Consider the following 16,906-nt stretch of genomic DNA (forward strand, 5'->3'; position numbering starts at 1 on the left):
CAGCTTTGTGTTACTGTGACAGAATACCAGAGGCAATCTGCCTATAAATGAGGAAAGGTTACTTGGCTCCTAGTTCTGGAAGTGTCACTGTGCCTTAGTGACTTTCCTGTTTGTGTGAAAATACCGCATGACCATGGCAATTTAAAGAAGAAACAGGCTTATGCTTCCCGAGAGATAAGAGCCCACTGTGCTGGGGAAGTGACAGGTTGTAGAGGCAGCTGGGGCAGCGGGGGCAGCAAGCTAGGAGCTCACATCCTGAGCCACAAGCATGAAGCAGAAAGAGACTGTGAAACAGAGGGAGTCTCTAAGCTCTCAAGCCTGCCTCCACTGACATTCTTCCTCCCACAGAGTCGCATGTCCTATTTTCCCCAAAGAGTGCCACCAACTGATGTTCAAATACTGGAGCCTTTGGGGGACATTTCTCATTCCAATCATCCCACACCACATGGCTGTTTGATGCCTTCAGGCCCGTGTCGGGTGGCATGCCATGGGAGTGGGGAATGCAACAGGAAGCTGCTTACTTGTGGTGGCTAGGAGAGGAAGAAGAAGGCCGTAAGGTCCCAATGTCCCCTTCAAAGGCACACTCCCATGTCTTAGTGTGATTTCCGTTACTATGAATAAAGGCCATGACCAAAAGCAACTTGGGGCGGAAGGGTTTATCGTTCATCTTACCATTCCACATCACAGTCACCATCAAAGGAAGTCAGGCAGGAACTGAAGCCGAGGTCGTGGGAGACACCCCTCACTGGCTTGTTTCCCTTAGCGTGCTCAGCCTGCTTTCTTAAATACTCTAGGATCGCCTGCCCAGGGGTGGCACCATGTATAGTGGGCCAGGCCCTCTCACATCAATTATTAATCAAGAAAACGTTCCATAGACTTGTCTATAGGCAATCCGGTGGAAGTTTTGTCTCAACTGAGTTTCCTCTTCTCCAATAACCCTAGCTGTGTCAAGGTAACAAAAAACCAACCAGCATGTCCAATGACCTCACTTCCTCCCATGAGGCCCCACCTCTTACAGACATCACCACCTCCCGACAACACCAGCGGCTGGGGACCAAGCCTTCGGTACCTGGGTTCTGGGCACACTGAAGAGCTACAGCGGCCATGGCACATGGCTCTTTCTGTGATGCTGGATTCTATGGCTGGGGTTTGCTGAGGGCCTATCTGACAGAGACTTCCATGTGCAATATGCAAAGGACCCTTAAAAACAACGAACTTGACTTTAAAATGGGCAGGAAAGCTGGACAGACCTAAGGCACTTGTCTGCACGCTTGTCTTTGAGGATGGCCGGAGGGTAACATTTGCCTCAGAGTGGCCTCAGATGTACCACCCCCTTTCCAGTTTTCAGGAGAGGTCCTGAGGGTCGTCGGTGTGGATCCTTCTTGGTCTGTCTCCACCGGGTCTTTGTTTTTTCTCCTCGTGCGTTTGCTCTGCTCAGGTAACTGACCCGAGGCTTCCTCGGCACACGTGTCCACGGCTGTGAGTTTTTCCCATGGCAGGGCTTCTGCTGAGTCTGCACTGTGATGGCTGATGCCCAGTGTCAACCTGACAGGAACTGGAATCACTGGGGACACTTCTGGGCATGTCTATGAGGATATTTCCAGAGAGGATTGACTGATACTCCATGGATGTGGGGGGGCACCAAACCAGGGGTTGGAGTCTTGGGATGAATGACGAAGAGGAAGTGACCTGAGCACGTGTATGTCTTGCTCTCTGTGTCCTGACTGAGGACTCAGGGTGTCCCTTCACACCCCTGCCACCGTGACTTCCCTGCCATGACGGACTGTGTCTTCAAACCCTGGGCTAAGACAAACCCCTTCTTTCCTTGAGTTGTGTTGTTCAGGTATTTTTCACCATCAGAAAAGCAACTAACAGAAGGGGCATCAGGGCTTGACGGGATGGGGGGTGGGGGATGGGAGGGTGGGGGGATGGGGGAGTGGGGAGATGGGGGTGTCTGCTCCCCATGTCTGACAGAGGCTGCTGGGCACGCTGCAAAGGAGCCTTAAAATCAACAATGAATCAACCTGACTCAAAACTTGGCAAGAGAGCTGGATAGACCCTTTGCCAAAGAAGGCATCCAGATTCCGCGGTGTGAACTCGGAAAAATGAAGTCACAGGCAGGGTGGGGCACGTCGTCTGTGATCTCAGCTAAGGCAAGAGGAGGAGGAGGATTGTGAGTGTGAGGACAATTTGTGCTATGTAGAAAAACAGAGAGAGAGAGAGAGAGAGAGAGAGAGAGAGAGAGAGAGAGAGAGAGACTAGGAATGAGAGAGTGAGTCTATATACGTGTAAGAATGCCCCACATCAAAATACCAACGAGAGATGTTGGGGAGGAAGGAGTGACGGGTGCTCCCCGCACTGCTTCTGGGAACACGGGATGGCTCAGAGCTGTGGAAGAACCTGGTGGGCTCTTAAAAATATCAAACACACCTCCAACCATCCAGCACTCACACTCCTTGGTATTTCTCAAAAGGAGCTGAAAAGCCAGATCTTCACAGAGATCTCTGAATGGATGTGCACGCTAACACTTTAGTCACAATGCCGAAAGTGCCATAGAGCAACCCTGAGGCTCAGCTGGGAGGGAGAGACCCTGTAGGGAAGGGCTAACCCTGCCGAGAGAGAGCTTCTGCATCCAGAGCAGGGAATGATGTTCAGAGGAAAAGGACTGTGGAGGGGCATGGACCTGGAGGGCCTTAGAGGGGCATGGAGGATATGGGGGGGTGTAGTGGGACCTGGAAGGGCATAGAGTCCTTCTGAGCATGGTTCTAAGAGAGGGGAGAAGGCTGTAAAGGGATTGCTGGAGGTTGGTGGGACAGGGAGACTCCATAGAGTATCAGAACCTTGAGGGCACTCAGGACAGCAAAGTATTCTGTAAGACGCTGCAGTGATGTGTGTGTGTGACCTATTTGACAAAGTCCTGAGCATCTCTGACACCATGAGTGGAGATGGTGACAAAGCCAGGTCCCCAGGCTGGGCTATGCAGGGCAGGGCTTCTACCTGCTGCTCCAGCTCACTCCTTTCCTCCTGTGCAGTTCATTGAAGACAGTACCTGAGCCAGGCCCATGGTTTATTGATTTTATCACAGCCCCTAGTGGCTGTGAGCTCCACCCCCACCTCATCAGCATCCCTCTTCCACACGTCGCTCCTTCCAGCTATCCTACTCTGGTTTTCTATCTCTAAATGTCTTCCTGTCTTTGCTCAATTGCTCCGTCTTTCTTTAACATCTTGGCTGTGTGGGACAGGTGAGGACCATGGGTCCCTACCAATTGGTTGATCTTCTACTGACCACATTTTCCCACCTGGGGTGCCTACTAAACTGAATGGCTCTTCAGCTGGATGCTGTGTTTCTGTGATCCCCCAAGCTCTGTCTGGATGGGCTGGATGACAGCAGGCTGGTTGGTCACTTGGGACTCACTTAGGTGCTATGATGGTAAATTAGGTCAAGTAATTTCTCTGACTCCCTTCAGAGGATTTCCCCTCCGGGAACTACTCCAGGTGCTGAAGACAGGCTTCCCGCCCAGGAGATGCTCCAGACGTGAGTTCCACTGTCTGTTTTCTGGGGATCCCTTGCCCAGCGGCAGCATCTCTTGGCCAGCTATGCATATGTTGAGACCATCACCCACTGGACCGTGGGGACCCTCTGTGGATGCTGGGGACTCTTCCCAGATGTGGGGGGCCATCATGGCAGCATCTCACGCTTCTGTTTTGTGCAGAGCATGACACTGAGCTCCAGCCCCACTCAATGTCATGCTCTGCACAATGTCTCACTATTGCAAGGCTAAGTCCCTCCCTCCTGGAAACAACCACAGTCTGCAGAGACTGACATTGACTTAAGTCACATTTCCCACAGCATGAGAGGAGATCCAGGCAGTGAGAAGAGTTTATTGATGTTCTGAACTCTGAAGGACTAATGTTGAAGACAAGTGACCAGGGCAGAGGGACAGTGAAGAGGGACACTGACCCAGGGTGCAGGGGGAGCTCCTGGGAGACAGGAAGTCAGGTCAGGTCAGTGTAGGGAACATGTTGGGGTTCTGTCCTTTGGGGGGGGGGCGGATCCCACATCAGGAGCAGACTAAAGAGGCTGAGAGGGGTTGGGGGAGCAGGACATGGGCAGGGAGCAGACAGATCCATCAGCAGCTGGACTTCTGGCCTGAGGAGAGGCCACAGCAGGCCTGGCGGGAGCAGGCAGAGCGGCAGAGCAGGGATACGCTGGAGCAGGGCTTGCAGCAGCTGGGCTGGCAGGAGGAGGCACAGCAGGAGGAGGTGGGCACACAGCAGGCAGGTCTGCACACAGGCCGGCAGAGCAGGGACACACTGGAGCAGGGCTTGCAGCAGACAGGCTTGCAGCAGACAGGCACACAGCAGGAAGATTGACAGCATGAGGGCTGGCAGCTAGACTGCTGGCAGCATGAGGAGGATCCAGAACAGATGGGTGTGCAGCAGACAGGCACACAGCAGGAAGACTGACAGCAGGATGGCTGGCAGCATGAGGAGGAAGCCCCACAGCAGACGGGCTTGCAGCAAAGAGTCACACAGCAGGACGGCTGGCAAGGGGAGCAGGTACAGCAAGCTGGCTGGCAGCTAGACTGTTGGCAGCATGAGGGTGAGCAGCAGACAGATTGGCAGCAGGGGCTGGACCCACAGCTCACTGGGGTGCAGAGGAGGGTCAGGCAGGGGGCTGGGGCACAGCAGCTGGGCACACAGCAGCTAGGTTGGCAGCAGCTGGGCACACAGCAGCTGGGGGCACAGCAGCTGGACTGGCAGCAGGTGGGGGCACAGCAGGTAGGCTCACAGCAGCTCTCTGGGCAGTCGTCCACCTGCCAGGAGGAGTTGGTGCAGGCGTCAGAGCAGACAGACATGGTGGGGTTGGCTGGAGTAGAGTGAGGAGTGAGTGAGTGAGTGAGTGAGTGTTGAGTGTGAGTGTGTGTGAGGTGCTGGGCCGTCAGCTTTTATCCCCCTGTGCTGCTGCTGTCTGGCTTGGCCTCCCTTCCTTGTTGATGTGGCTCGTGGTCATCATCAGGGTGTTTGTTTGTCTGGGATGTTGTTGTCAGGCCTGTCTGTCTCCTGCCAGTGGGTGGTGCTGGGGACAGTGGTGGGACAGTTAGGTGAGGCTCTGTGAGCAGTGAGGTTGGGGTGTCACTGGTGGGACTCTCCTAGCCATCCTATGGCAGCAGGGATGTCATCCGGCCATGGCCAGATGCCAGGACCCTCGTCCCCTCTCAAGAAGTAGTGGCAGGAGACCAATGTCCTCAGGCCAGTACTCCTCCCATAGTCCAGCTCTGGTGAGGACGGTTGTCACTCATGACCGTGCCGAGACCAGAGGTGTGCAGTGACATGTGTAGAGCCATTGGGTTGAGGGTGCAGTGACTGGCCTGTAACTCCCACCCCTAGAGAGTCTCCTCAGCTCCTGCACCTCTCTGTGTTACCCTGTGCCTGTGTCAACCATGCCCTGTGTCCACCCTGCCCTGTGTCCACCCTGCCCTTTGCCTGTGTCCACCCTGCCCTGTGCCTGTGTCCACCCTGCCCTGTGTCCACCCTGCCCTTTGCCTGTGTCTACCCTGCTCTGTGCCTGTGTCCACCCTGCCCTGTGTCCACCCTGCCCTTTGCCTGTGTCTACCCTGCCCTGTGCCTGTGTCTACCCTGCCCTGTGCCTGTGTCTACCCTGCCCTGTGCCTGTGTCCACCCTGCCCTGTGTCCACCCTGCTCTGTGTCCACCCTGCCCTGTGCCCTGTATCCACCCTGCCCTTTGCCTGTGTCCACTCTGCTCTGTGTCCACCCTGCCCTGTGTCCACCCTGCCCTTTGCCTGTGTCCACTCTGCTCTGTGTCCACCCTGCTCTGTGTCCACCCTGCCCTGTGCCCTGTATCCACCCTGCCCTTTGCCTGTGTCTACCCTGCCCTGTGTCTGTGTCCACCCTGCCCTGTGCCTCGGGTTTTAGGAAGATCGGCTCATCTTCCCGCTTAGGCAGGTTGGCAACTCCTGGTTGGGTTTCCTAGTTCTGAGCCATGAGGGGCACTGGGTGAGATGGTTTCCATGTGTCTTGCCTGCCCCTCCCCAGCCTCTGTTTCTCTGCCCTGCTTCTCCTGGCCAGCCTTCCTCTTCCTCCCTGTGGATGAGTCTCTCCCCTCCATAATCTGTGCTGTTGATGCGTTTTTCACATATTTTTTTTTATAAAAGTCTTTACTGCCTACTTCCTTATTAGACACGTATCCCAGCTCTTAAGTAGAACCATTTAGACCTTCCAAAGCGTGTTTAGTCTCAAAATGATGCTAGTGTCTGGGGCTAGTCCTTCCTTCACGGGGCTTCTAAGGTGAGATACTGACGTGTGTGGCCAGCTGCCACTCCACACAACCCAGGTTGAGAGAAGTAACCTGTGGTTTCAGAGTGTCCCGTCAGCCTCACACAGCTCCATGTGGCCCCATCCCTGGAGAAGCCCCTGCCTCAGAGAGTGGGGGACAAGCACAGGCTGGAGGCCTTGGCCTCCACACCCTGTCCCTAAGTTTGTCTGTGGCAGGGCTGGGGATGAGAGTGGCAGGTGCACGATGGGTATAGGGAGGATGGAAGATTGCGTGCTGCTCCGTTCGGGGCTGTGGATCTTACTCCATGTTTGAGGGCCAGAGTTTCCTTTTCTTTTCTTTTCTTTTCTTTTTTTTTTTTTTTTTTTTTTGTTTTTCGAGACAGGGTTTCTCTGTATAGTTTTGCGCCTTTCCTGGAACTCACTTGGTAGCCCAGGCTGGCCTCGAACTCACAGAGATCTGCCTGCCTCTGCCTCCCGAGTGCTGGGATTAAAGGCGTGCACCACCAACGCCCGGCTGGGCCAGAGCTTTCTGAGGTGGTTTGGTAACAGACAAACCCCACCCCTGCCCAGCTTCCTGTCCTGTCTAGTCAGCTCCTCTCTCCCTTCCATAGCACACTGCATCCCCACAGGCTCATTCACTGTTGAGTCTCCACAGACCTGGCACAGTCACCTCTGGGTAGAATGTCTCTGGAGGCATGGGCACATTTTCTTTTCAGAGAAATTGCTGTAAGATGGATGGGTTCAGAGACGTTGTGACAACTGGTTCTGAATCTGTAGGAGACCCTCTGCGACCACGCTTGACCTGGGGAGTGGACCCTTATCAGCCGGTGGAGCAGGGGAAGGTGGAGAAGCTGACTTGATAAGTAGACAATCTCTGTTTGAAGGCACCAGGAGGTCCAGAGGTAGCTGAGACTCAAGGGACCAAATCCCCGTCACCGGAAGAGCCCTGGATGGGGCCTGCATTATTGTGGATTTTCCTCTCAAGGCACTGACTGAGTTACAGCTCACCAGGAAGGGGCCAGGAAGTTGACCAAAGCCTTCAGTGGCCTTAGAACCAGTGAACAAAGCACGGAGTCCGGGGCCTGTTGAGGTGGAGGGTTCTGGGAAGCAATGGGCTTTCAGAAGCAAACACGGACTGTGAGTGCAGGAGCCTCCCCCGGGAAAAGCAAAGCAGAAACTAGGTGGCCGTGCCTGCAAATTGGCTCAACTGAACAGGGTAAGCTGTCCACAGACTAACTGTTCGCCAGAGACACAGCCATCCCTTCTGAACCAGACAGCAGCACCAGGGACTCAAGGAATCTTAGATTTTTTTGAGACAGGGTTTCTCTGTGTAGTTTTGGTGCCTGTCCTGGATCTCACTCTGTAGACCAGGCTAGCCTCGAACTCACAGAGATCCGCCTGGCTCTGTAGACCAGGCTCGCCTCGAACTCACAGAGATCCACTTGGCTCTGCCTCCCAAGTGCTGGGACTAAAGGTGTGCACCACCACCACCACAACCCAGCTGGGATCTTAGATTTTTTTTTTCCACAGTGAATTCTTGCCATTGGCCAAGCATTACCAGGCATTCTAGATGACAAGACCAGCTGATCAAGAGTCACGAAGAACAAACAAGAGTCCTGGACCCTAGAACAGTCACACATGTACTCGAGACAACTGATGAGGGCTGGGGATATAGCTTAGCGGCAGACCGAGTGCCTAGGATGCACAAAGCCCTGGGTTTGGTTCCCCAGCACTACAAAAGCAAAGAGGGTGACTGCAGAGATGCCCTTCAAACAACAAAAGGGTAACCACGGCAATGCCCTCGTTTCTCTTCAGATCAAATGAAGCGTTTACCTTAAAGGGTCAGCGACACACCTTTCAGGAAAATGGGGAGAAAGATGGAGATTTTTACCGTGGCAACTGGCAGTCCACAAATGAGAACCCAATCCTAGGAACGAAGGACACAGAAGCTGAGATTTCAGTCTGTGGTAGATGAGGTTAACAGCACATCAGCCGAGGCCGAAGAGATTAGTGAAGGGAAGGAGGCGATGGGTATGGTGACTGAATACGGGGTGTCCGGGGGGGGGGGGCGGGGGCTGAAGTAGAGGAGATGGAGGAACAGGCAAAGGGGAAGCGTGGGGAGTGGTTTGGATCCTAGGAGAGACAAAGGGATGGGGGTGAGGTATTTGAACACAAACAGGCAGGGACTTTGAGCTGATGAAAGACGTTGATCCATGAGCACAAACAGGGTGTATTCTAGGTGCATTTTAAAGAGTTGAGTGCAGCACTACACAGGAATCCACCCATGCCCACATTGGGGGTGAACTACAATGACAGTCATCAGTAAGGGTGGGGAGAAGCAGCATGACTGACAGATGACTTCTCGATGGGACGGTGGAGACCGGAGGCCATGGAAGCATCCTTTCTCATTGGAAAGAAAACAGGTACCAACCTAGAGCTCTACGCCCACCGAGAATGTCCTTGGAGACGAGGGCCAGACACCAACCTCCTCAGGCACAGACTCTGGGGAAGTTTTGAAGTATTTCAGAGGAAGGGTGTGCGGGTAAACTGAGCAACTGCCGACCGTATCGGACACCTCACTAACCTTTATGGAGGTAGAATATGCAAAAGCGGGATGAGAATGTTCTGGCATTAAAGGGTCTCAACACTGCGTTGTCTGAGGAGCAGTATGTCACATGGCTGTGCTGACATCTGTGTTCCAGAGTCCCAAATCTACAGCTGTTGTTTAACCACTGACCTGTGCTAACTGGGGGCAGCGGCTGGGAACCAAACCCGAGAGAAAAGAGAGGGAAAGCGGAGGAACGGAAATCCCATGCGTGCAACCCCAAACATGAAAACAGGAAATAAAGGGGACACAGCATTATGTGGCACACCCAGAAATAAAGTGGGATGGTCAGTTTGAACCTGGCTACAAGAATGAGACACACTGTCACCCTGGTGGACCTGGGGTGCAGAGCGTGTTCACGGGGCTTCGTTTTGCGTTTCCATGATTACTTGGGAAGTGGTGTGTAACTCCATGTGTTTATTGTCACCCTCAGTTTTGCCTTCCTGGAGGGTCTGTCCACACATCCCTTGGCAATATGTGAAACACCATGATTCCATGCCTAAGACATGTCGGGAAAGGTCACAATGAGGAGATGGTTGTGGTTTGGATGTGGATGTCCCCACAGGCTCCCATGTTTGAATATTTAGTCCCAAGTTGGTGGCATCACATTGGAAGGTTGTCGAACCTTTAAGAAGTAGAGCCTGGCCGGGCAGTGGTGGCACACACCTTTAATCCCAGCACTCAGGAGGCAGAGGCAGGCGGATCTCTGTGAGTTCGAGGCCAGCCTGGGCTACAGAGTGAGTTCCAGGACAGACTCCAAAGCTACACAGAGAAGCCCTGTCTCCAAAAATCAAAAAAAGAAAAGAAAAAGTGGAGCCTGGCTGGAGGATGTATCACTGGGGGAGGGGCAGGCCTTGAGGTTTTATAGCCAGCCCCACTTCCAGTCTGCCTCTGGACCAGTTGCCTCACATTCCTGCCACCAAGCCTTCCCCACCGTGATGGACTGTATCCCTCAGACTCTGAGCAGAAACGTTCCTCTCCTCAGGTATTTGGTGACAACAAGTAGCTACCACAGGGACTGAATACAGATCAGTGACAGCCAGGGGCTGCAGTGGCTAGCAACTGATAAACAGGGAGAGAGGACAAGAGACTCCCCAGATGGACCTAAGCAGTGATGCACTGCACACACCTGCCTGGCTTTAGAATCCAGGGAACCTATTCTCCAGGCTGGGTTGCCTCGCCCAGCCTTGATGCCGGGGGAGGAGCTTGATCCTGCCTCAACTTGATGTATCATGCTTTGTTGACACCCATGGGAGGCCTGCCCCTTCCTAGAGGGAGACAGAGGAGGAGTGGATGAGGAGGGGGATAGATGGCAGGGGGAGGAGAAGATGAGGGAGGGGAAACTGTGGTTGGTATGTAAAATACATGAAAAAATTAATTAATATAAAAAAAGAATCCATACGGAAGGAAGGAAAGTTGTAATATCTTACACCCAAACATCTAGGGTCAAAACCTAGAGCTGAATCCTTTCTGCCCAGATGTCTGGCAGTGAAGACACTTTCACTGGAGGATTCCCCAGTGGACTGGAAACAGGAAGTACCCCAGTCTTGCTTCCCCAGGCTGCCATGATTATCCAGACCTCAGGGAGTTGGGGCATCGAGGAGTTTCTTATAGTGAGAGCAACTGTAGAAAGTTATGTGTGGCCCAGAGGCCATGGTGTGGTCTGGAGACACGAGGCCTGGCTGGGAGGAGCTGGCCACAGCCAGAAAGGTGGCAGTGGACAGTGGACAGTAAGGAGCTAGTTAGTGTGCTAGCTGGGGTGGGTTATCAGCAGGAGAAGGGGCACAGAGCATCAGATGATGACAAGCAGGATCCCTCACGATGGTCCAGCAACCCTGGATGTTACTAAATGTCACTCCCTACATCTGAACCCCCAAACACAGGAAGCAAAACCAAACAGAATGGATGAGCTGGGCAGTTGTTCCAGGCTAGCCGTGGAGACTTCAGTAAGCCATACTCTCTCTAGTAAAAACTCAATGCTAGAACTAGATCCAAGATCAATAAGGAAACGGAAGGAATGGAAGAACACTGGGAGCCAGCCAGGGTCCATGGATGAATGCAAAAACAAAACCAAGCAATAGCAGACCAGATTCCTTCCAGATGCACATGGACCATTCTTCCCGACAGACAGCAGAAGAGGCGGTGAAACCAGGGCGACAATCGAAAATGATTGAAACCATACAAGTCTCTCCCCTGACCACACAGCAAGAAAGAAGACAGCAAAACTAGAGGTAATCAGAGTTCACAGTAAATTTAGCCTCATGGACAACCTGGATGCCAAAGAGGATGGAAGGGGTTTAGAAAGGGCTTAGCTGGAAGAAGAGGCAGCTGTCAGAGCTGATGAGGTGGTAGCCAGAATGATCCTCAGCGGGGAGCAGGGAGCTGGGGACACCTGAGGGAGAAATCTCACCTCCATCTGTCTTCACACCACAAAGAAGAGAAGTGATGCCCAAGGCTAACAGGAAGACACCAAGATGAGAGAACTAAGAAATAACAGCAAGTAGAAATGCAGTGATTGAGGAAGCCCCAAGTCAGCTCTTTGAAAGGAGCAGCAGAACTAATGACATTTAGCCAGACTGATAAAGAATCGAACGGTTCAAGCCAGACCTGAACCCGGAAATCCCTATAAAGGACAAGCATTCATTGAGGCATGGCTCAGGTCAGCCTTGGCTGAGTTCCCATCCAGAATCAGCGCGCACTGTGAACATCTACAGATTAGCACCAGGAGAGACAAGTTGGGTGACAGATGTCAACTGACATCTTTACAGTTGACTTGTCCCTTCACTGTGGTCCAGCCACTAGCTGGTGTCTAGTCGGTTCAGCCATAATAAGTATCTTTTCTTTTCTTTTAAAATTATTATTATTATTATTATTATTATTATTATTATTATTAATATTTTGGTTTTTCGAGACAGGGTTTCTCTGTGTAGCCCTGGCTGTCCTGGACCTCACTCTGTAGACCAGGCTGGCCTTGAACTCACAGAGATCCGTGTACCTCTGCCTTCCAAGTCCTGGGATTAAAGGAGTGCACCACTCGGCCACAATAAGTATTTCTTATAAGACAGACCTGCTACGGATTAACCCTTTCTGGTGGCACCACCCCATCTGAGGCTGTTGCTTGTGCTTCAGTTTTGGTAGTTAATGACTCTGCTCGGTCGGAGGATGGGTCCCGCCCCCACCCCTCCACGCCCAGCACTCTGTACCATCCATAATCCTCTTCCTCCTGCCCCCTGGCTTCTCACAATGTCTCAGCTGTCGCTCATCTCCCTCACTGTGTCAAGATTCACTGTTTTTCTCTCTTAGCAATCCGATGCCCCCATGAAAGCGCCATTGTCCATGCTGTCCACTGAGTCTCCTGGAGTGGAGTGCGTGCTTCATTAAAATTAGGAATGTTTGAGGCACCACTTTCTTTAAATATTTCTTTCTTATTCTCTCCTTCTGGAACTCCTCTCACACATGTTGACGTGCCTTAGGGTGTCCGCTAGTCTCTCAAGATCCACCCAGTCATCTTCATTTTAAAAATCTACTGCCCGCACTGGCTGTCTCAGGGGCCTGTCGTCACATCGCCTGGCTCTTCTGGCCTCCCCCTTTGACTGCCAAAGCCCTACCGGGAAATCTCCACTTCCGCTGGTCTTACTTTCCAAGTCACGAGTTTCTGTTTGATTCCTCCCATTTCCCCCCTCGTTGTATCCTCTGCTGTGTGGTCTGATCTAGAGGCCCCCTCCAGTGGGCACAGCCTCTGAGCTAGTCTGGGAGCATTTTCTAGCTGTTTCCTCCTGTGCCCAGCTCCTGCTTACTTCTTTGCAGGATACAGAACTTGCTGACCGTGGATAATAAGCACTAATGGCTGGTTCTGGGTTTCTGGGTCGCTCCCCACCCTGCTGCAGCCTGTTGCTGACATTTCCAGTGTATCCTTGTTATTTTTGCTTTACAGTTGTTTTTTTTTTTTTTTTTTCTGAAGTAGTCTCATCACATGTACTATGTATTGGAACTATTCTATTAAGGTGGTGCTCGGGCAGTGACTTGGCCAAGTTCCTTCAATGCCTGGTATCATGGTTTGGATTTTAAATGACCCCCAAAGACTTAAAAGCTAAGACTCAGTCCCCAGCTTGCAGCACTACTAGGGTGAGAAGGAACCCATTAGGGGACGGACTTGTTAGAAGGAACTTAAGGTCACTGAGGGTTTGCCTGTGAAGGGACCCTGGCCCTTTGCCCTTTCCTCTTGGTCTCAGATGAGCATCACCATGTTATACTTCTCTACCACAAAAGTGTGAGCCCAAACAATCTCTTCCTCCTTATATGTTGTCTACCTCAGGTATTTTGTCCCGGCCCCTAAGTTTTGTAGCTTTTGTGTGTTTACCCGTGGGGCTCCCCCTCAGCTTCCAGCTGGCAGTTTCCACCCTTCTCCCCTTCACTTCCTGTTGCACCTTTACTTCCTGTTTGCTCAGGGCTCAAAGCTCAGCCCCCAGTGATGCTCTCAGCATGTGCCTCTGTGGTCATGTTTGGGACCTTCTAGACTCCGGGGACTGTTTCAAAGCCCTAATTTCTCAAAGCATTTGGTTCCCAGCTTTCCTCAAACTCTTACCCAGGCATTCTTCTCTACCTCGGGCAACACTGATGGGTTGTTTACACTTGGATGCCTGACCGATGCCCTCCCTGTATTCAGCAAGTTCTGAAGTTGGAGAAACTGAGGCTGGCTCCTCAGGGAGCCTCAGACAGGTGAAGACAGTGCCTACATGTTCTAGTTTTCTTTCAGTTGCTGTGATAAAACCCTCTGACCAAGAGCATCTTAGGGAAAGGAATTATTTGACTTACACTTCCAGGTCACAGTCCATCACTGAAGGAAGTCAGGCCAGGAACTCAAGCAGGAACTTGAAGTGGAAAACATGGAGGAACATAGCCTACTCATGCTTAGCTACCTTTATTTATTTATTTTTGAGATTATAATAATATAGTTACATCATTTTCCTCTTCCCCTTCCTCACTCTAACCCCTTTCATATACCTTTTTGCTCTCATTCAAACCCATGATCTCTTTTTCTGTAATTGTTGTTACACACACACACACATTTGTCATCTATCTATCTATCTATCTATCTATCTATCTATCTACCTACCTACCTATCCCTGAATATACAACCTGCTCATTTCACATAATGCTATTTGTGTATATATATATACACATATATGCTTTTAGGGCTGACCATTTGGTATTGGATAACCAATTGGTGTGTTCTTCCCTGGGGAAGACATTTTTCCTACTCACAGTTTTCCTTAGTTGCCTGTAGTTCTTTGCGTAGGATCAAGGTCACTTTAGCACATCTACTGGTTTTGTCCTTGTTCAGCTCACATTTAGGCAGCCATGTTAGTGAGACTTCAGGGGTGCAGCTTCTATGGCATTTCTAGATTCACAGTAAATTTCCTGTTCCTCTCTCTGGCTCTTATAGTCTTTCTACTCACTCTTCTGAAATCATCCCTGAGCTGTAGGTGGAGGAGTATGTTATAGATGCATCAGTAGGGACTGGGCTCCACAACTCTGCATTTTGATCTGTTTCCTGTTATTGTCTGTTGCAAGAAGTTTCCTTGATGAGGGATAAGAACTACAAGTATCTGTGGGCATAAGGATAAACATTTGGAATGTAGTTAGGGATTATGCTGGTTTACACTTCACTAGCCCTGGGTATTTGGCTAGGTTTCCAGTACCAGGCATGATTTTCCTCTTGTTGAGTGAGTAACTAGCTCTCTTATACAGCCAGAACTACCTGTCCAGGGAATGGTGCCACCTACAGTGGGCCCTTCTACATCAACTAACACTCAAGATTATCTCCCACAGACATGTCCACAGCCGAATATAATCTGGGCAATCCCTCCTTTGAGACTCCTTTCTCAGATGATTCTAGACTGTGTCAAGTTGACAGTAAAGCTTCCTCAGAAACATGTCCACTAGACATGTTCCTAGACACCAGTCCCACATAGGGACTGCACCTGCTGCCAGCCAGGACTGGGCCCAGTAGGGCGGGGTTGAGAGGTGGCAGTCACAGAGCTCCCCCAGCTGTGCTGTGGTGTTTCTATGCTTCAGTGTCCTGTGTATTGATGGCCGTGACAGAAGAGCAGCAGGTGGCAATTGAAGTTCAAAGTGCCAGCCCACCAGGAGGTGAATCCCTGATGGGTGAATCTTGGATAGACAAGACCCAGAGACCACAGACTCCAGAATGTCTTTTGCTTCTGGTGTTCCTTTACATGCTTGCCGCTGCCATCTTTCTCTGGTATCTGGCATGGTGTGAATGGGTGTGGGGAGATCCCCACTGCCTGTAAGGTAGTGTGTTTATCTCATGGATACATCCTGTTCTACTGGGCATTTTTACCTGTGGACTATTGTGAAGATGATTTCTTCTTAAACTATACTGTCTAATTGATAATAATAATGTCAGTTTAAGTAGAGTTTTGATGATTAAAAATAAATATAAGGAAGTGTCACACAGCTAGGGCACATGAGTTTCACCTCAGGAGCTGCATAGATCACAGTTCAGGTTAAGGAAAACAGTGGAGTCCACAGGAGCCAGGCTGGCTAGAATTCTTTTACTCTTAATCTTGAAAGATGCATTCACAGGTTTCAGTGTGCATCATAGCTGAAACAAAGCCTTAAAATAACTTCAGGTTAGATCAGATGTTTTGATAATAGCCTTGAGATGAAAACCCTAGAAAACAATCTGAAGTTCACAAGGACACATAGCTATAGATTCTTTAGGTAAGGGTCAAAAATACAAAGCAGCTCAGTCATTACTAGTTGATGTACTTTCCCTGATAGGATTGGTTGGTGATCAATTCCTTGTACCCATTTTTGTCCTCAATCTCCTGATATAAAAAACTATTGATGAATGGGTATACACCCTAAAGATTTAAGGTAGAGCTAACTGATTGTTTTAAAAGTTAAAACAATGTATGTGGGTTCTTGGGATGACTTTGTTTTACTCATGTAAGGGAGATGAAAAACATGTTTTTATATGTATTCATTATAATCATTCACTTGAAAAATAGATGTAACCACATTGTAATTTCTATATTGACTGAAAGATTTTGTTGGGGTATATAGTTGTAGAAGAAAAGTAAAGAGATAGAATACAGAATCAGAATACAAAAGGAGAATCAGAATACAAAAGAAGAATAAAGAAAATGTCTGAAGAAAACCATCAAGAGTGTGTGAGTGTCTTTTCCTTTACCTCCTCAGATAAAAATGTCATAGTGCACCAACTCCATGAATTCCCTTCAAGCCCTGCACTGCTGAGGCTGGTCCCCCAGGCAGCAGAACATGGAGGCACCTGGCACCTGGCAAAGGCCACCATGGGACACTGTCTTCCTTGTCACATGACTCCAGGGTAATATGTCCATGATGAGGTGGCCTCCACTGCCCCTGCTGCTAAGTGGACTCAAGAATCTCTGTAGAGACACTGCCTTCCTCTCCCTGACCAGTTCGTTCCCTTTGCTCTGCCCTTGCACTTCCAGGAGACAATTATTTTTTGTTTTGTTTCTTGTTTTTTGTTTTTTTGAGACAGGGTTTCTCTGTGTAGCTTTGGAGCCTGTCTGGGAACTCCCTCGATAGACCATACTGGCCTCAAACTCAGACAGGCACCTGCCTCTACCTCCTGAGTGCTGGGATTAAAAGCATGTGCCACCATGCCTGGCTCTAGGAAACAATTCTTAAATGTTCCTTAGTAATGGTGAGGCCACATTTGCCCACATTTGGACATCATGTCCTTCTGTCTCCTGTGGGCACATTCCCTTACCACTCTGGGTTGCTGTGGCCACTCTGGGCTTATGGCCATCCCCATCCCATTGTACACCATGCCTCAGCCTCCATCCATAAGTGGGCAGCCAGAGGCATTCTGGTGCTCACTCAGCCTCCCCAAGCACATGCATGGGCAGGAAGACAGGATGCCCACACTTCCCCACAGTGGACCCTCTGGGTGCTAGGCCAGAGGCCAGAGTCCTTCGGTCTTCACCACAC

The 16,906-nt window shown here is 50.7% G+C and overlaps 2 protein-coding genes across 2 annotated transcripts in view; both read right to left on the reverse strand.

Moving 5' to 3' along the window:
* Tspear (thrombospondin type laminin G domain and EAR repeats) overlaps positions 1-16,906 on the reverse strand; it is a 67,560-nt gene that overhangs the window by 26,288 nt on the left and 24,366 nt on the right. The gene's annotated exons all lie outside the window — the stretch shown is intronic.
* Positions 4,131-4,859, reverse strand: LOC128114515 (keratin-associated protein 10-11-like). Its single transcript, XM_052744576.1, has 2 exons — positions 4,759-4,859; positions 4,131-4,692 (listed from the first exon to the last, which is right to left on the reverse strand). The coding sequence occupies exons 1-2, from the start codon at positions 4,857-4,859 to the stop codon at positions 4,131-4,133; spliced, it is 663 nt and encodes a 220-aa protein (XP_052600536.1).

This window comes from Peromyscus californicus, unplaced genomic scaffold (assembly GCF_007827085.1).
Source record: "Peromyscus californicus insignis strain IS unplaced genomic scaffold, ASM782708v3 Scaffold_19__1_contigs__length_69161282, whole genome shotgun sequence".
In the NCBI taxonomy this organism is placed as follows: Eukaryota; Metazoa; Chordata; class Mammalia; order Rodentia; family Cricetidae; genus Peromyscus; species Peromyscus californicus.